This window comes from Drosophila montana, unplaced genomic scaffold (genome assembly GCF_035044405.1).
Source record: "Drosophila montana isolate Dmon_TW-CO22-7 unplaced genomic scaffold, ASM3504440v1 contig_3200_1, whole genome shotgun sequence".
Lineage (NCBI taxonomy): Eukaryota > Metazoa > Arthropoda > Insecta > Diptera > Drosophilidae > Drosophila > Drosophila montana.
The window spans coordinates 4,449,092-4,468,586 of record NW_026998080.1 but is presented as its reverse complement, the minus strand read 5'-3'; the positions used below and the strand labels follow the sequence as shown (position 1 = coordinate 4,468,586).

At 35.3% G+C, this 19,495-nt stretch overlaps 2 protein-coding genes and 1 long non-coding RNA gene across 4 annotated transcripts; 1 reads left to right on the top strand and 2 right to left on the bottom strand.

Moving 5' to 3' along the window:
• Positions 1 to 181: 181 nt before the first annotated feature.
• Positions 182 to 2,777, bottom strand: Nap1 (Nucleosome assembly protein 1). The gene is made up of 5 exons (XM_064687181.1): positions 2,673 to 2,777; positions 2,135 to 2,239; positions 1,597 to 2,065; positions 549 to 878; positions 182 to 486 (listed from the first exon to the last, which is right to left on the bottom strand). Exons 2-5 carry the CDS (start codon positions 2,218 to 2,220, stop codon positions 268 to 270), a joined length of 1,104 nt encoding a protein of 367 aa, XP_064543251.1. The 5' UTR covers positions 2,221 to 2,239; positions 2,673 to 2,777; the 3' UTR covers positions 182 to 267.
• A 2,898-nt stretch (positions 2,778 to 5,675) lies between these two features.
• On the top strand, positions 5,676 to 14,704 carry Galphas (G protein alpha s subunit). Of its 2 annotated transcripts, none has more exons than XM_064687191.1 (9): positions 5,676 to 5,694; positions 7,066 to 7,539; positions 9,418 to 9,514; positions 11,793 to 11,913; positions 12,216 to 12,344; positions 12,409 to 12,588; positions 12,642 to 12,766; positions 14,291 to 14,364; positions 14,428 to 14,704. In XM_064687191.1, exons 2-9 carry the CDS (start codon positions 7,264 to 7,266, stop codon positions 14,572 to 14,574), a joined length of 1,149 nt encoding a protein of 382 aa, XP_064543261.1. In that variant the 5' UTR covers positions 5,676 to 5,694; positions 7,066 to 7,263; the 3' UTR covers positions 14,575 to 14,704. The 2 variants fall into 2 exon arrangements, with proteins under 2 accessions (XP_064543261.1, XP_064543262.1); XM_064687192.1 differs by lacking the exon at positions 5,676 to 5,694 and adding an exon at positions 5,819 to 5,834.
• Positions 14,705 to 14,758: 54 nt separating this feature from the next.
• On the bottom strand, positions 14,759 to 18,163 carry LOC135431852 (uncharacterized). Its single transcript, XR_010436848.1, has 2 exons — positions 18,013 to 18,163; positions 14,759 to 15,171 (listed from the first exon to the last, which is right to left on the bottom strand). It is a non-coding gene; the product is annotated as an uncharacterized LOC135431852 (long non-coding RNA).
• Positions 18,164 to 19,495: the final 1,332 nt, after the last annotated feature.

Sequence of the window (19,495 nt, the reverse complement as noted above, 5' to 3'; positions counted from 1 at the left end):
ATAAGAGATTTATGCTGTCACGAGCATCCTTTAATGGGAGGTCCTTTGTCCAGACAAATTGACGTCTTATATATGTTGTAGTTACATAAACGCTTTGTGGTCTTATTCTCCTTTTTATATATTGCTTGAAGAGCTGCATTCTTAACTGACTAACTAAACAAGTGAACAACAAGTATATCGATTGAAATTTTAATTCACCAAAAATATATTTTTATTACATATACTTATTATACACAACTTTTGCAGTTGAAACATCAAGGCTATATTTTACTGATTGGGACAGTCATTTGGGGACTGTTTTTTGCTGCCAACAGGTTTGGTATGACCCTCGTTCTCATCATCGTCGTATTCATCTTCTTCGTTTTCAAATTCCTCATCATCGTCGTCGTCTTCATCATCGACAATGTCCCCCGTATAATAAAGCACCGCTTTCGGAATAATCCTGGCGCGCAAAAAGTGACCGATTTCATAATCGGTGGCCAATATCTGTAGATGGATGAGCATAGTTAAAAAAGAAAAATCCTAAAAACAGAATATAAAAATCTTACCTGCTGTGATTCATCATCGATTTCATCCTTATCAGTTGAAACCTCCGGTGGATTAAAGAAATTGAAAAAGGAATCTGTAGGAACCTGTTTAACAATAGTGCGCACGGCGCCACGTTCCTTGTGCTTCTGCTTCTTTCGGATGGTCTTAACAGTTAAATTCATTTTCTTTTCCCAATTAATAACGCAACCCTTGCATTTATAAATTTCCGGGCCTTCGAATGCAAATGGATCTTCTGGGTCAACAGAAGATTTAAGGAAGTATTGCTTCGTAAGTACGGTATTAGAGAAATATTCATTTTTGTCGAAATGAAACTCTAAAGTATACGAATGCTGAAAACGAAAAATGTTCATAATTTCATTTCATTTGTAATAATTAAAAAAAAAGTTATACATTAAATTTTTGTTCAACTATTTGCTTTCAAGTTGTGATTAGATACTTGAAAAACAAAAGCTGAAAGAATTAACTGCAACGAGAAAGTAAGAATATCTTCGACACGTCGAAGATTTAATATCTTTATATATATGTGAGAATAGTTAAGCTCGTAAATGCAGAGTTTGAAGAAAATATCATGTGAAACAAAATATTTAATAAAGGTTTCCATACCAAAACCTACTTTTCGACCGATCGTTCCTATGGCAGCTTTACGGTATAGTGGTCTTATCTAATCGGTTCCAATGAGAGACTAGTTCGCATAAAATGAGACAGACAGACGGACATGGCTTTATCAACTCGATCAGGAATATATCTATATACTTCATCGGGTCGGAGATGTTTCCTAAGATTTACAAATTTTAGGAAAAAATATTATATTATCCTCTAAAAGGCAACATAATTTCGCCAATTTAGTTATACTTCAAAGGAATACTATGTGAATAATTTCACAAGTACACCAGATATATGGCAAAAACTTTGGAGCATATTATAATAAGAAATACAAATTATATAGCTATGGAGTAAATAAATTAAATAGGCGCCATAGACAGACAGACCTGGCATTGCCAGATTAGCTTATGGCAAAGCAGATAGTTGATTAAATGGTCTACGTACTTCATTATCATATTTAATTACAATATCCGTGAGCTTGCGAATAGCGGGTTCATCGTGAGTCTGGACCATTTCAGACAACATTGCTGTGTTTCGGAACACAGTTAGCCAAAAGTCTGGGATGCCCTTTGCATCTTGAGGCATTTTTTTGATGGATTTAAGAGATTCACGAAATCCATCGCCCACTTCTCCATCGGTCGGTACATTCTCAGGCTCCTTCCAATTGGGCTTCTCTTCGGAAGGATCTACGTTGCCGACAACAATTTCTTTGCGCTTATCAAACATAGGTTGGTATTTCAATTGATACTTTTTCTCCAACTTATAAACCTCGTCAAAGAACTCGGCTTCAATTTTTAGATGTTCCAATTGCAAGTTCTTCAGTACAACAATCCTGTTTTGAACGCCTAATGGCAAGGCCTTCACCATTTCTTGCAAAAACTGCCGCCGTAGCACCGAGTTCATGTAGGCTGGCCTGTCGTCGAGTGGGTGAATAAAAATTTAAATATCCAAAATGTAAGAAAACAAAAGAAGGTTTAATTACATGGATTGACAGTCCGAAACTGACTTATCATCTTCAATTTCATTACACGACTCAGCATCGACATTTCCTTCCTGTGGAGCATCCATTCTGAATAAATACGAGATTCTGAAACACGCATACACGTGCATATTAATATAGTTGAACTCTTCGATTTGAAACAGTAAAATGCTGACACATATGCACACATGTATATGTGAAAGTACATTTTAATAAGTACGTACATACTAAAATCTCATATATTAATGTGTATCGAAGCACACATCGTAACACATTTTAGGTCAAACATAAACAGATACGTAATAATGAAAAAATTTCGTTGAGCGAGAACAAAAAAACCAAATGCGTATTCCATGCCATGTGTAATCGTACATTCCTTAGGACTAAAGCACGTGTGAGATGGTGCTTAAAATTGCCAACCCCCATTTCTGTGTATTACAATTGTATAGCACAGGCAATGACTTTTAATCAATTAAACAAGCTTATTCCTTAATATACAAAAGCGTTTTCGTACGAAAATATGATTTTTAAGACGACATACCTTCAGACAAAAAGTTCAATCGAAGAGCACGCCGCAACAATGTCGGCCCAAAAGAATTAATTTGGCTGCGCAGGGCTACCTGTGAATAAAAACTATAAAATAATTATATACATTGCGTCAAACCATTGCACCTAAAATGTAAGACATCAAAATAGCGTCGACAGTTGGACAGGGGAAAGTTACACGAATACTCTAACGGTTGTAGCAATTGAGCTTGATTTAACTCAATAATATCAAACAACAAAAAGATCTATAAGAACACAGTCATCTCCAATCAGAAACGGCTCTTTGTTTTTTTTTTAAACTGTTGGTAGGTTAAAAAAATATTATCAATGCAAATAATATTTGTTTGTGTAATTAATATTATATCAGAATTATTTTAGGTTCGTTCTGGCTACCAATAAGTGTTCAGTAGCATTCAACATCGCAAAAAGCAAAACTTTAACATAAGGAACACTTCAATAAATAACTATAATATAAGAAATTTAAAATCTATGAAAACATATTGAATATTAACGGCTTACTTATTTCTATATACAAGATCACATTTATATATAATATTTTAAATTTCTTACTCTTTGTTCATGTAATTTATGGAGCATGAAGTGAATATTACGTGAACACTTCTTAGACCCACAAGTTATTTATCGAAGTGTTCCTTATGTTAAAGTTTTGCTTCTGCTTACTCAACGGATCATCCTCGGCTTGCAACTATCTACTAATGAGCATTATATAGTATATAAGTATATAAACATGTGCGCGTACATGACCTGCCAGAAAATGATTCCATGCACACTTGGCAACGTATGCTTACCAAAAATAACCATGGCAACCCTTTTCAATTATTCATGTGAGTTGAGAAAAATTATATTGTTTGGCATACTATCTGTAGACAATAATGAGAACACTGAGAGTAAGCTACATGAGTTTTCTGTAGTGGGAGCAGAACAAAAATCAGCATCTAACTGTATTGAACTCTGTGTGAATAGGATTTTGATATTACTAAAATGATCGTCTGGCTGCTCTTTAGTAGATAGTTGCAAGCCAAGGATGATGCGTTGAGTAAGCACGAAAGTGGATATGTCTACACCCTTTCGTAGAAATTTTACCGTACAAGGGTGATATTCTGGAGAGTCCAACGTGTCGATATTTCGAGAAAGATAATCCGACGATAATTCGTATAGTGACTTTATGACTTAATTTAGCATCTAAGTCCGGCAACATTATTCTTTGTCAATTATTCGTGTGAAATCTCCTATATGGACATAGTTCAAAACTTCCCACCTCCATAATTCGGGCAAATCTCATCCGAATTCCCCGAGATTTGGCTATTTGTTCATGTTTTGGCCTCTATATCAATTTGCCATCTAAATCTGGCAACATTATTCTTGGCCAAAATTCATGTGAAAAATGTATCTTTAAATATCCTCACCTCCATAATTCGGTCAAATCTCATCCGATTTTCACGAGGTTTGGCTCTTTGTGCATGGTTTGGCCTCTATATCAATTTGGCATCTAAATCTAGCGTCATTAATCTTGGTCAAAATTAATGTGAAAAGTTTACCCTCAAATATCCTATATATACATAGGTCAAAACTTCCCACTTCCATAATTCGGTCAAATCTCATCCGATTTTTACGAGGTTTGGCTCTATGTGCATGGTTTGGACTCTATATCAATTTGGAACTTAAATCAGTCAACATTATTCTTGGTTGCAATTCATTAGAAAATGGTAAAATGGTACGCTTTATCCAAGCGTATCACCTCGTCGAAATCATCGTGTAACGTGCTCCAATCTCATCAATATTTTTCTCTTCTAGCTGGCTATGCGCGACATTAAAGGCATATTTAGATTGCTCGCAGCCACTTTGCTCTTAAGATAAATCTCCCCGTTTTCGAGCACATCATTGTTAAACTGTAGAACGTATTTTTATGTATAAGCGTATGTATTTAAGCTGAGCCGGCGAATAGCCGCACAAAAGAGAGAGCGGGAAAGCCAACTAGCGGCGCCTATGTATTAATATGCAAATTTTGGGAGCTGTAAATTGTCAGCGTTTTACAATTGCCTAATTGTTATGTGTGACAATCATTTTGTTGCACTTGAATAATAAGCATTTCTGGATTTAAATTAATTATATGAACTGCATTAATGTATGTATATAAAAATGTATGTATGTTGATATCTAGCCGGGGCCTCCAAATGTAGAGTTGCCAATGTTTCTTAGCAACTGTTTTAAAAACATTAAAGTTAAAGTAAAATTGTGATTTTCACAACAGCAATTTATAAAGGGTTTATTAACCTAAAGCAATATATTGTTTTGTATAATTTATTTGGCTTTTGCTTAGAAAAATTCCTTTGCTTCGCCTACATCAACAACGAATGAATGCACTACATAGCAGCTGCGACAAGTGCAAGAGATGCTTCCCCGCCTTGTTTACAAAGAAAAGCTGTTTTGATTTTGAATGTTTGCTAATGTAATTGCTGATGCGATGCGACTCCTGCAGATACATCCTCCCACAACCGAATCCCGCTAAATTTCCACAGAATTTATGCATTAAGATTTATTATGATGATCGAATGGTAAACAAAAGCACTTCATACTACTTGTTTTGTTATTTTTCCATATTTGCTCAAATCCCTATCTTTGCGTGCACCCCCATCATAGAAGAATATCGCTGCGATCTTTAATATACATATTTATTAAATTGCTCGTCACAGACGAGCCGGACAGGCAACCTCTCTATCTATTCCCACTCAGAGAGTGGCTCGAATTTTGGTGTTCTCAATCCCCTCCGCTTGCTGCATTTTATCGCTAAGAATGATTAAAATTGCAACATTTACTTGCGTTTAAGTTCGTTTTGCAAAAGCTCTTGTTAGGTAAGCAGTATTGTACCTTAACCGAATACCAAGTATAATATTTGGAGTGTGTTTAACATCGCTAATAACGATTTCTTCGAATTAAAAAAAACTATCGGTTAAGGTACATCTCTAGGTTGATACATAAAATAAAAATACATAAAAGTGAGTTTTTTAGTTATTGAAGAAAAGTTTAAAATCGTATTAGTTTTATAATGTGGCATGTTAGGGCAATTAACAAGATTTGTTATCCACTTTATATGTTTATGAAAAATATCTAGTGTATTGGTATTTGTGTAATCAAGGTATATTTTTCCTTGACATTGCCTCAATAAATGATGCTTTTATAATATAAGGCTTTTGTTAATAGAAAGCACATCATAAACAATGAAAATCGCGTTTTCTCAATACGTATTGAATGTTATGTGTATTTATAATAAGTATGAATGTTTCCTTGCGTGGTAAAAGGCGAAACAAGTCTGACCTTTTAATGCTGAAAAAAATTAAAAACTATGAAACGTTACCTGATAAAATGAATTTGAATAAAACCTTGCTTGATCTACTTGCATATGGACATTACATTACAAATGGGCACATATTTATACATTGGTAGAAATCTGTGTACATATATGTACATGTATATATATATATATGCGATACGTAAATTTGGGTATATGCATATATGTGAATACATATTTATAAAAATTATTCAGATATGCATGCGCGACAATTCATCCATTCATCATTTTAGTATATTTGTAATATGTGATTAATTCCATATAATATAATAGTTCCATTTAAATTAATGGTTTACATAAAGTATATACAGATGTTTAAATAATACATTTTATATTTATAACCAGAGATGTCCTTTAGGTACCAGCTATATATACATTATATATATATATATACATATATATAAATACAATTACATATGTGCTGTGTACGCGCTAACAAGCCCACTTTTCACCTGTTACACGGTACTCGAAACTTGTGCTTGTTCGAATAATTCGACATATATGTATATAGGCACATGCATATATAAATATGAATATCATATATATGTATTTAATTATGCTTGATAAAATAAATTCAATTCTTACGTTAAGCCTATGCAAATGCTAACAATAAGTTGAAAAATATATCTTCATAGAAAAGTATCAATTGTGGCCCTAAACATGTCCGTATGTCAAGGTGCTCTAAACTCTTACGAGCAGCTCGTATGTGCTTCCCCTCGATGGCTGCCAAAAATTAATTCTGAAGAGCTTCAATGTCAGTGAAGTTTTTAGGTTTTATATTTTATGATTATTTGCCAAAAGATTTTATTTTATATTAATAACTTAATTTGTATTTGACCTTTTATTCATATTATCTTCTATTGGTTCATATAACGAGCAATAAATATTTAACTTACATTAAGATAAATAAACAATAACACTGAACAATATGACTATATATGTTTATATATATATTTATATTTATATATACATGTTTTATGATTTTATTTCTTTTAATGTACATTGTTTTTTTGCGTAGATTAATCTTGAACAATCGTTTTGACGACTCTTGAACGGAGTAATTGGAATTGCATAAATTGGTTATCAGAATCAATTTAGTACCTAATTGAAAGACTCTGTTATACTGGAGCAAAACGGAGAAAGTACTAGGGGTGCAGAGTCCCCCGACGCCAACCAAGAGAATCGAGCGACGTGTTGGTGGACGCCGTGGACTGCTATGGGTTGCTTTGGCTCTCCCACTTCGAAACAGTCTGATGTAAATTCGGAGGATTCAAAAAGCCAAAAGCGTAGAAGCGATGCCATATCAAGGCAATTGCAGAAGGATAAACAGCTTTATCGGGCAACACACAGACTTCTCTTATTGGGAGCGGGTGAGTCCGGTAAATCAACTATAGTCAAACAAATGCGGATATTGCACGTCGATGGATTTTCTGAACAAGAGAAAAAACAGAAAATTGATGATATTAAAAAAAATATTCGTGATGCTATATTGGTAAGTAAGTTAGTTTGTTTGACAACTCTATGTATATGTATATATATCTTCATATCAGCTAAAACATAATTTTTATTTGTTCGCAGTATGGCTTGAGGTTTTATAGAACATATTTCAAAGCTTTTATTTGATCTGTTCAGCTTGCCATAATACTGGGTAATGAAAGTTTAAGTTTTCAACGTTTTATCATTGGGCGCACCTCTTATATTGGGTATAATAGGTATTACTAGTATTACAAATCGGTATTGCCAATCTGTTCGTAAACTTTTTGAAAAAACCCTAATCCTCTTGGTAAATCAGCCTTATTCACATCCGTTAATATATTGGTGTGCATTCAAACAGCAATAATGTATAATTTTTGGTCGCATTTCTAGATTTGGGTGGTTGTAAATAGAGTAGCAGAACTAATAAATGCCAATTTTGGTAAATATGTTAAATTTAAAAGGTTTTTCAGCAGATCACTTCACTTTCGACCAATCATTCCTATGGAACTATATGATATGGTGGTCAAATGTCGCCAGATATAATGTATTAAGCCACGTAAACCATGTAAATGAGAGAATAGTTTCGATCTCTCCATATGTGACCTGAAATCTGCGATCTGCGAGAATAAGGACCAAGTCTGTTTCAAATCTTAGAAATAAATGCGCCGATCTCCATGTTTGGAATGTAGTAAAAGCAAAGACAATATAAACACTAAGATGAGTAACGCCCATACATTTGAATGTGACGTAAGCGAGTTCTACCCTGGCCTTTCATCTGGCCTTTGAGGCTTTACACGTCATGCCTGCCGACGGCTGTTCGTCCACACGAACGAATGCCCAAGTCGCGACTTGCTGATGCTGACACGAGCAACAAAGTTAATCGCCAGCCTGCCTTCAGCAAAGCTGGTCGATGGTGCTTTGTGTCGCTCCGTTTTCGAAGTACATTGAGTGAAAAAGTTATAAACTTACGATCGCCGTGTTTATATTGTCTTTTGGGAAAAGTTCTAGTCGCCACACGAACGACGACACGTGCAGTGCCAGGCTCTTACCGTTTGACTCCCCAACATAGAAATCTAATTGAATCCCTACATGTATGTTCGAATATATATGCGACGCAAAATTTTTTAGCCTGGCTTTTCAGTCTCCAGCCTGCCTTCAGCAAAGCTGGTCGATCTCTGCGACGATTCGTTTTCGAAGTACATTGGGGGAAATAGTTCTGTACTTACGAACGACGCTTAGTTATATTGTTTAATCCATGATATGCATGTTCTACATGATATCCTTACATACTATTGCTAAATTGTAAAGCCAAGTTTAGCACATATGTTTGTATGTATTCTATTATGGGTGCATGAATACCGCTGACCATAATTTGTCTCAAATTTATTTATTCATATAAGTTGCGTACTTGTAACCATACATTCCTCCCTTATTTATTCGCTTGGTAGAGATCAGAAGGCACTGATCGATTCCAGCGCAAAATAAAACATATTAGAACGTAAAAAAAAAAGTTTTTATTTTTTTTAAATATAATTTAATATAAAGTATTTCACATTTTTGTAAAAAAATAATAAATTAAGAATCTTGCTTAGTCGCAGAGCTAATATACGTTTGTTATCAAGCTGTGGTTGTTCTGTCTTTAAATTTGCAAAATTGTAGATTTGTGTGTATTTCATTAAAATCGGACAATAACCGACTTTAGTTAGGGGCTAAGGTAAGAAGAGGAACAGCCGCAGCTTAATGTGCATAGCTCGCGAAGTATAAGTTTATTTTTTGGTTTATTTTCGTAAATGGCGCTGGGTGCAGGGTATCATATGGTTGGGCATTTTCGAGTCGAGGACTTTTACTTGTTTTAATGCTAACTCTCTCAATATGTATTTCTTACTATTTACAGACTATTACTGGAGCCATGAGCACACTAAATCCACCTGTAGCTTTAGAAAAGAAAGATAATGAACCCAGAGTGGAATATATTCAGGATTACGCCTCTAGTAAGAATACATAAAATTAATTATTGATATATCTTGCTGGTTTTTTATTTAGCTTTGATTACACATTAAGCCCTTTGCTTGGGGCTAAATATTTAAAATATAAAGTTTTTTTTTATTACATCTCATTTCACAAATTATATGTGTTTTTCACTTTAGTCTCAACCATCCAAACACTTCTTATTCTGTTTGATACACTATTTTTTTTTGTTTTGCATTTTTTGTGGTCGCAGTATTTTGGCTCGGTCTTTAGAAGAAGTCATGAGTAGTAATCCTGCAATATTTGGTGTTTTTAAATCTGAAAAATAATGGAATGTTATCGTTTTCGCCGCTTGCCTGAGCAGTGGGCGTTGCCAAAAGATTTTTGGTTGATCTTTAAAGGAGGTAATCAGTATTTTTCCTCTTAAATTTAGTTACTGAATATTTAAAACTAGTAGCTTGCCCGTATTTTATACGCTCATTCACAAGGATATATATTAAGTCTCTAGTCTCATCCAGACAAGTCCGGACATTGCAAATAGCATATTATAATTTTGTCACGAAATGTGTAATTCACTGAAGGAGACGTCTTCCATAAAGAATATTTATGCTTATGCATACACATACATGCTCCAGACATTAATGAGAGAGCACTGAAAGTGAGTCAAATCTGTAGTGAGAGCAAAGCATATGCCAGCAATGCCACTCTGTCACTTGAGCGAGTTATAAACAAGAGCAACACAAAGTCTATGTGGGACCTGCTCTATGTGGGCCCCACTTTTTTTGTACTTATTATTCCATCTGTATGTTCTATGGTTAGTACTCGTCCTTTAGCAGACATGCAATTGACACATTTTTATGTTTTATGAACAATTAATGGATTTTGTAATTAGTTTCTCATTTCAATGGCACCAAAAAAGTTATGAAAGGGAAAATCATATTTCATTGTCATTAATAAAAATTATCAGAAACACATTTCATTATCGTTGCAAAAAGAAATGACAAATTTTAGTATCGTTTATAAAAGTAAAAACGAAATTATTTATAAATATACTTACCATGTGAAAAAATACGAAAACTTTTCTTAAGCATTAATATTTTCAGTGAAAACTTAATTTACTATATTTTTAAAAATGTACAAAAACCCGATAAGTTTTGCAGCAAACTTAAAATTACAGTGTTGGGTTGGCCCACGGCAAGAAGAGACCATATTTATCGGATGAACATTTCCAAAGCTTAGTTTTTTAAAGCAAACAATATATTTTTCATTATTTTGAGTTTTTTTTTTTAGTGATTTAATGTTTCACTGATGATTACGTCTGATTCACATCATTCGTTTCTTATACCCTGAACCCATTAAAAATGGGTAAACAGGGTATATTGTATTTGTGCAAATGTATGTAACAGGCAGGAGGAAGCATCTCCGACCCCATAAAGTATATATATTCTTGATCAGCATCAACAGCCGAGTCGATTTAGCCATGTACGTCTGTCTGTCTGTCCGTCTGTCCGTCCGTCCGTTTGTATGTATTAACGCAAGGATATCAGAACCTATAAGATCTAGAGACTTGAAATTTTAGCTGTAGGTCCTCCTAGTGCCCGCGCAGATCAAGTTTGTTTCCGATAGTCGATAACTTGCCCCGTTTCCAAGTAATCGAAATCGAAATCCTGTTTTTTGAGCAATTTCGGTAAATAATATGAGCTAGAGTCACCAAACTTGACATGTAGCTTCTAGAATAGTCTATACACATATATCAAGTATCTTTCATTTTATACCTATCGTCTGTTGGAAGAAGAGGGTTCAGGGTATCCCTTAGTCGGGAGTTCCCGACTAGAACCTCTTACTTGTTAATTTTTGCGAAACAAATGAAATATATTAAAATAGTTTTTTTTTTTTTCAATTTTCATTGTCATTAATTTTTCCGGTAATAACAAAATGTCACTTTCAACATAATAACTTCTTTCAATATCAATGAAATAAGATATTTGTTATTATAAAAAATTTAAAAGAAAAAGAAAAAAAATTGATAATCCCTTTTGACACAACTCTGACGCCTCTGAGAGATCAGAACGGATACTGGCCCATTGAGTCGGAGAAAAGATTGTCCACCCCAACAAAAGTTCACTAATAATGAATTCGTTTTCCCTTAAACTTCAGCAGCTCGGCGCTGGGTTCTGGGTATATCTTAGACGGGGTTTCCCCGACTAGAGCTTTTATGTTTTACTCCGTAATGCTAAAAACACAAAATTAGTTCGCTTATCATTGTATTTTAACTTATTGCCCAACTGTTTTTTAATCTAGGTCCAGACTTTAACTATCCTCCTGAATTTTATGAGCACACAGAAGAATTATGGAAAGACAAAGGGGTCCTTCAAACCTATGAGAGGTCAAATGAATATCAATTAATTGACTGCGCAAAATAGTAAGTAATATAAAATTTATGTAAAGCTTACAAATTATTTTGGGTATATCATTAGTATTGTTTTAAGTGAGCCTATTTTAAATGGCTTCCCCTACATAATTTTCTTACTTATGCCGTATAATTATTTGTACACTTCTCTTGTATGAAATGTTTATACACATAACCCATTAAAAATAGGTAAAACGGGTAAAATAGTTAAGTATTTGCTTCGACTAGAGCACTCTTAACATGTTTTTAATTCGTTATTTTATTTTTAAATAAAACTATGTTTGGTAATTTTTCTCTTTTTTTTTGCATTAAAGCTTTTTGGATCGAGTTAGCACAATTAAGAATCCAAATTATACCCCTAATGAACAAGATATTCTTCGGTGCCGTGTTTTGACTTCTGGAATATTCGAAACAAGATTTCAGGTGGACAAAGTTAATTTTCAGTGAGTTACGTTACGTATCTGCTTAATTATCGTCTTTTAATGTCTGAAATTTCTTAATCAATAGTATGTTCGATGTGGGAGGACAACGCGACGAGCGTAGAAAGTGGATTCAATGTTTCAATGATGTAACTGCTATAATATTTGTAACGGCATGCTCAAGTTATAACATGGTTTTGCGTGAGGATCCCACTCAAAATCGGCTTCGTGAATCCTTAGACTTATTTAAGAGTATTTGGAATAACAGGTATCACAGGAACTAACAAAATTGTTTATTGTTTTAATTCTTTTTAATTTTAGATGGCTACGCACAATTTCTATTATACTTTTTCTAAATAAGCAAGATTTGTTAGCAGAGAAAATTAAGGCTGGAAAAAGTAAATTGTCGGAATATTTCTCCGAGTTTAACAAATATCAAACGCCAAGTAAGTAACATAATCCATAATAAAAACCAATATCAGTCATACGAAATTAGTTATACATTGCTTAAGGCACCACAAACTGTAAACTGAATATGTGAAGCGAACAAAAACCAAGAGAAACCCTCAAATGGAACTGTATTGGTTCAAATTTGTAATGAATTAGCTAAATCCACAGCACAACCCAAAAATGATAATCGATAACGCGCTGTTATTGAAGAAAATTTATTTTTTGGCAGCTAGCGCAATTTGTAAGAATTTCTGTATACATGTACACATCTATAACTGATATAATGATAGGATAAGTCTGATTTGTATTATACCTAGAGTAGGTAGTTTGAAAAGAGATTGCGAACAGATCGGATCACTATTCGCGCTCTCATCTACAAACTTAACCGAAGATGGCAAAATAAATGTTTTACGTTTAGAGTTGACAAAGTAAAAAAATTGCTTGGGATTACGTGCAAACTGAAGGCGATAACGGCGAAGATAATCCTTATAGCATATGGAATTTTGTTTAGAAAAGTTTGATCGGGCAATTGCATACCGGGAGAAATCAGTGTGATTGCCCGATTCCTTGCACTTTTTTTAATACTTCTCCTCCGATACGGTTGGCTGGATCTAAAAATAAAAATATGCTTCCTTGGTGGAACGCCCACTAGAGGATTTCTTGTACCGATGGAATAGAACTAGTGTCCACAGCAGACCTCACAGCTACCGGAGCAACAAAAGAGATGAGCTGCTGTGTGATCGCGGTAGTAGGCTGCTGAATTGCAGTCGAAGGCTGAAGGGTAACGGCAAGTCACGAGGAAAGGACTTTTTAGGCCCTCCAACAGTTTTAGGCTATTGGATTGGGTATCCAGGGTTGTAAGCTGATTGTTTAGTTTGCAAAAGCCAACAATCAGACTCCTAAAGCCAGTCCTGGTCTGTCGCATAAACGCCCGCATTTCGCCATTTATCTCCCTCCCACGCAAGTATAGTGCAAACCATTACGTTGGGTAATAGCAACCCTCACTAGGCCAGTGTAAACCGCACATTTAGCATGCACGACATTAACACATACTTAGTTGACAAGCTATGCTCGATTGATTTGCCGTAATTTGCTTTTGGCAAGCTTTTATGAAGCAGACAATTTAATGATCCATTTTTGTGGGTTTCTACAGTGGGTTTCATAGCACACGCTGAAAAAGGGCGCGAGAGAGCGATCTATTTATAGATTGCTTGCTTGCTCACGAGGTCACGAGAGGCGCTGTGCAAAAATCCAAAAACAAAACGTTGAGCAAAAAAAAACTACGTCTGTTCGCTTGAAAGAGGAGAACAATTGAGATGGTTTGCTTAACGTTTAATAGTACTATACTTTACAAGTATTAAACTTGCCATTTAGAACAGCCACATAATTTAATATTGCAGTTAGTCGTAGTTAATTTTTGACATTTAGATAGGGCAGCTAGGGTATATATTTTTATGTATTACTAATAGATGTATATTAACATTCTTTTCTAATCAATTGCTTAATCTGTTTAAAAATAGGTGACGCAATAATGGAATCTAATGATGACCCAGAAGTAATAAGAGCAAAATATTTTATACGGGACGAGTTTCTGGTAATTTTCTCTAAGAAATCAAATAACAATAAATTGAATCGTACAATTTGTATATTTGAACAGCGTATATCGACAGCAAGCGGAGACGGAAAACACTATTGTTACCCACATTTCACATGCGCCGTTGACACAGAAAACATAAAGCGAGTTTTTAATGATTGTAGGGACATAATTCAAAGGATGCACCTGCGTCAATATGAATTGTTATAGGTTATCCCTATCACCGTAATTCAAAAAAATAAAGTGAAAAATATATTATTGAATTACTGTTTTAAATATAATATTATCAAATGTAATTTGTATTTAAATAGTCCCTTGAAAAATAAAAGCGCTGCATTTAGATCTGGTATGACCTTTCACAAAACTCAACATTAAAGAAGAATAAATAAACATGTTATTAACAATTGTACTTGTTTTTATTAGTATCGCTTTATATCTAAACATTTTTGATTAATTTTCCTAAGTATTGAGCATTATTTTTATTATAATTTTCCCCTTACACAAAGCAAATTTGAGTAAGTTATTTTTGAGCTAGTAAGTCTAGTTAAAAGTTAAAATATTTATAACTATACCAGAGGATTAAGTATACCAAAACTGACGGAAGCCTTATCAATTTCGTCAAAGTTTCTTTTTATTTTACTTTTCCAGGCATTCTTGTTGTATATGGAAACCTTTCTAACCAGCACAGGCCGTGTTGCATCATGGGCGTTGGCGTTATTGCTCTGCGGTGTAAAATCTCTTAAGTCGCTTTCTGCGTTGAAACCCTGTTGCCTCTTTAGTGCTTGTCCTTTGGAGATGAATGCCACCCTGAAATAAATAGTTTAACTAAAATTAGTCTCTAATCTGATATAATTTAAATATTTTTCAATATTTCGATTTAACAACTAACTTTTGACTCTTGCAATGAGAAATTATTGTTTAACGCATAGCCTAATATTGCCATTTTATAGCGAAATTCATAAAAACTTTTACTTATTTACTCTTCTAGAGAACGTCAATCATTTTTTGGAAATGGAGAAGATTTCCTTTAGACATATTTACTTCTGTTGGCAGTGGAACCCAAATGAACCCATCAAATTAACTTTGTATATACCTGAATATCTCGGACGGCTTTGATGACTTCATGAAAAAGTTTTTGCAGCGTTTGGTTTAGGGGATAAAGCAGCTTAAGAACCGTGAGCTAAGTTGAATTGGTTGGAAGATTCTTAAGGCTTACTGCAAACTGTCAGCGAAGTTGTGTCAAATTGTCTTTGAACCCACCAAGGAAGATTCATGTTCGTTATGAAGCATTCAGGACAGCTAATCATAGTTGTTATGATCTATGTTGATTATTTACAGAAAAAATTGAGATTAATTGTAGCGGCCTAGTGTAAGTTAAGGTGTCCGGTCAGACAGGCCTGTATGGTGTGATTGATGCAGACTTACGGGCCAACTTATCCTATTGGCGTTCTAATTCTAGCCAAACTTAGAAAACAAGATAAGAAACATGGATGGATCAGCAGGGAAAGAGAACTGACATCACGATCGAAGCAACAGACAAGCCTCTAAGCTGCTTCAGAAACCAAATTTCCTAGCTTTGATGCCAATCTATTCCGTGGACCGTCACGAGTTCAACGCTCCCAATCTTCCTATTAAAAGTTTTTGACAAAATTACTTTTGCTGTTTTTGGAGCTTTTTAGCCATATCTGCCGCGCATCGCGTAAACGGACAGTCAAACCCGATGGTTCCTAGATGACCCACATATCCTTGGTTTTACCATACCATTGATATAGTCCTGTTGAACCTACAGTTCTAAATCCGTGCTAAATTTGTTCGGAAATAGTTCAGAAATATAAATATGCATGCGTTACTTTCAGCCGTCCTCTCCTCCCTCTATGGTTTCTTGATGCCCGATCTATCCTTGGTTTTACCATACCATTGATAGAGTCCTGGGGAACCTATAGTTCCAAATCCCAGAAAAACTCGCCTAATAGCTTTATCCGCAATAAATAAAGGTTTAAAAATTAACGGTCGCAAAATGCCTTTGCACTGGGCCCGGCCGTTGGCTCACATTTTCAAATCGAAATTCAGCTGAAATACCAGGCGAACAGAAATGCCCAGCAGGTAGATGCATAGAATTTTTTTTTGCAAAAATGATGACTTGCAAGTTTCTTAACAGGTCACTGTTAATCAGCTGTTATTTAACATTCCACTGTTAAGTCACTGTTAGTTAAAATACCAATGCTAACAGCCCCTGCTTAATGGGGGCGTCAGGTTTGATCGGAAATTTGGCAAAAGTACCAGGCGAACAGAAATGACCAGCAGGTAGACGAAATTTTTGTGAATCAAAAATTTCATTGCATACCCACAAGGTGCAGCTGTGTAAAGGGGGTACTGAAAGCATAAAACATACATATTTCTGGACCGTTTCCGTGCGCATTTTGCAGGGATTTGGTCCTTTAGGTTCACCAGGACTATATCAATGGTATGGTATAACCAAGGATATATGGGTCAACTAGGTACCATCGATAGGGCTGTTGCTGGGGGCGGCTGGAAATAAAGCATTCATATTTTTTGACCATTTCGGTCATTTAGGTTCACCAGGACGATATCTTTGGTATGATAAGACCAAGGATATATGGGTCAACTAGGAACCATCGGCTTTGGTTGTCTGTTTGCCCGGAGCATGGCAGATATGGCTGAAAAAACACAAAAAACAGCAAAGAAAATGTGATTTGTGGCCTTCGCACCGCATCGCCTAGCGCTAATAATCGGTGCTAACATCAGCGATCTTGTCCTCCTCAAACGGTATTTGAGAAGCAGACAAGAGAAGCGCAAAATCAGCGAGCTGATGGCAAAGATTGGCATGCCCGAGGACGGACATGGATCCAAGGGGGGAGCATTTAACTGCTGACACCATTCTCGGTGTCAAAATGCATAAATGTCATCTACATATTTTTTATTATTAATTTATTAGTAATGTTGTCCAACAGTTCTTCCATTTTTATGTCAGCAAGCCCTGGAGAGGCCAGGGATCCCATTTTCATTCCTTTCAATTGTGCATATATTTTGCCCTTAACGCAGATTTTAACGTTGTCCATAAATAATTATTAAGGTATATCCGTGTGTTCTTTTATTTTGCTTAATTTTCGTTTTATTCTGTCCAGTGCCAATTCCATTGGTATAATGGAATACATGGCAAGGCCTTTTATTTAATCGGAAGAGCAAACTTCGACTTTTTTGCAAGTAACGCTTCTATGTTTGGCGGGAGTAATCTTTTCTTTTTGCTTACGAACCATTCTCTTTGAGTGTTCTCTTCCGCTAAAGCAAGGCTCCGATGATCTCTTAATTTCTTGTGTTTCGTTGCTTGCCTTTACTTGCGCGTTTTTGTTATTTTGTTTTACGTTTTGGAGTTCAGCTTTTCCATGTTTGTTTCTGCTATTTCTATATATTTGATTTTGTTGTTGGAATCCTTCGATGTCCTGGTCCCGATCTTAGTCTAGAGATGTTACACGGACACTTTTAATTTTACGAACGTTGTGGCCAATACAGTCGACCGTCAAAAGTGTTAAAAAAAAAACAGCATTTTGAACTTAAAAAACTAAATAAAATAATAAAGTCTATTAATATATATCTGTTTTATCAATAACGGTAAGAGTTAGTACTTACCTCAGGACTAATTGTCCATCTATTATTTCCCAGAAGGCTTACGTAAAAAGAGAAAGAAATATTAATTTTCTCCATCAAAGTTTTAATATAATTTTCAATCAAAATACCTTAATAATTTCAAAGCTATGATTAAGAATTCTAGAACTTACAGTTTTCACCAAGAAAGTAAACAATAATACAGAAATTATAAGCATGTTATCTTTAGTTTAGTTAATAGTTAGTTAGTTCATTGGTAGACAATAAATTTAAAATTCTCATGCAGCAATCAGTATTATTTTATTGCAACTTATTAAACCAACGCTGTGCCCAATATTAATTTTTTTGAATTATCATTACACGCAAATCTAAAAGAAAAATAAAATCATGCGTCCTCACACTTAATCCAAGCCCAGCAGATAATTTTAATCAAGTACAGGAGCGGCTATCTGCTGGCAGACAAATGGTTTACCGGCTTGAAGATACATTACGAAATATTGAAGCGAATTATTGCAATTTGATGAAGATACATATTTTGAAGAATAGAATATTTCCACAACTACTTGGTTACCACGCGAACGCTCCTTGCAATTCCGTTGGTCGTCAGAACATCAAAGTCTGCCATGCACATTTAGGTTTTTATCCAGAGAAGCTTCAAGAAGTCCATCTAGCAACTGCTCGTGGTTCATATTAAGATCTCAAGCGAACATCATTTTACTTTTAAAGTACAAACTAAATTAATGGAGTGTGGCACCAGGCCAGTCGCTTATTATTGTTGATGTTTTTGCCAAATTGTGCATTGTCACGAGTTTTCATTCGGTATCTTCTCCTAGCTTCAGATGTTGATTGGCAGTTCTGCATAGCTTAATTGTGTGTTTTCTGCGGCAACTGTTTACTCATGCAAAATGTTTCAAAATGCGTTTTTTTTCAAACTTTTCTGTAGGGTCTTTGGACGTTTGAGTTCATATTTCCTTGGGGGTAGCAAATGGAATGCCCATCGTCAATTCTAAGGCTGTAGACGGTCTAGCTATAAGAGAGACTTTCTAATGTCTATTGTAACTGGGTCCAGCCTTCAAGTCCTGGACGCGGGAGGGCCGTCCGCCTTCGGTGACTGACTTTTCAATTTAAAAGTGTATACCCGCCTCGCCAACGCTAGTCTACTTCTGTGTAGCTGCCTATAAAATCTCTAGCAAGCTTGCCATCTTCTCAAAAATCCTAAGAAGAATTATTCTATCTCATCTTCTGGTTGTGGACGCTTTTGCCTACCGGACCATAAGCTTATGTTCCGAGGAACTATCTACCGTGTTGTAAGCCACATCCGCAGCGCCTTCGAAGGGAGGGAATTCGCTGTGGAGGTCAAGATTGCCCGTTCCTGAATGTCTACCATTACGCCTCACTACCGAATATCGCCCTTAATGTCCGAGGAATCAGCAAGCCACGTCTGCGCTGCGGACTGGTCGCTCTATCAATCATATTGACCTTCGCGTGCTTCTTGATATGTGGCTTA

What these genes read in the sequence shown, in the direction of transcription:
- Nap1 (XM_064687181.1), bottom strand. Translation starts at nt 2,220, where the DNA reads ATGGATGCTCCACAGGAAGGAAATGTCGATGCTGAGTCGTGTAATGAA. An exon ending in GTTTCGGACTGTCAATCCAT is followed by an intron (nt 2,066 to 2,134) that starts GTAATTAAACCT and finishes ACTCGACGACAG; the next exon opens with GCCAGCCTACATGAACTCGG. An exon ending in TAATTAAATATGATAATGAA is followed by an intron (nt 879 to 1,596) that starts GTACGTAGACCA and finishes TTTCGTTTTCAG; the next exon opens with CATTCGTATACTTTAGAGTT.
- Galphas (XM_064687191.1), top strand. Translation starts at nt 7,264, where the DNA reads ATGGGTTGCTTTGGCTCTCCCACTTCGAAACAGTCTGATGTAAATTCG. An exon ending in ATATTCGTGATGCTATATTG is followed by an intron (nt 7,540 to 9,417) that starts GTAAGTAAGTTA and finishes TACTATTTACAG; the next exon opens with ACTATTACTGGAGCCATGAG. An exon ending in TATTCAGGATTACGCCTCTA is followed by an intron (nt 9,515 to 11,792) that starts GTAAGAATACAT and finishes TTTTTAATCTAG; the next exon opens with GTCCAGACTTTAACTATCCT.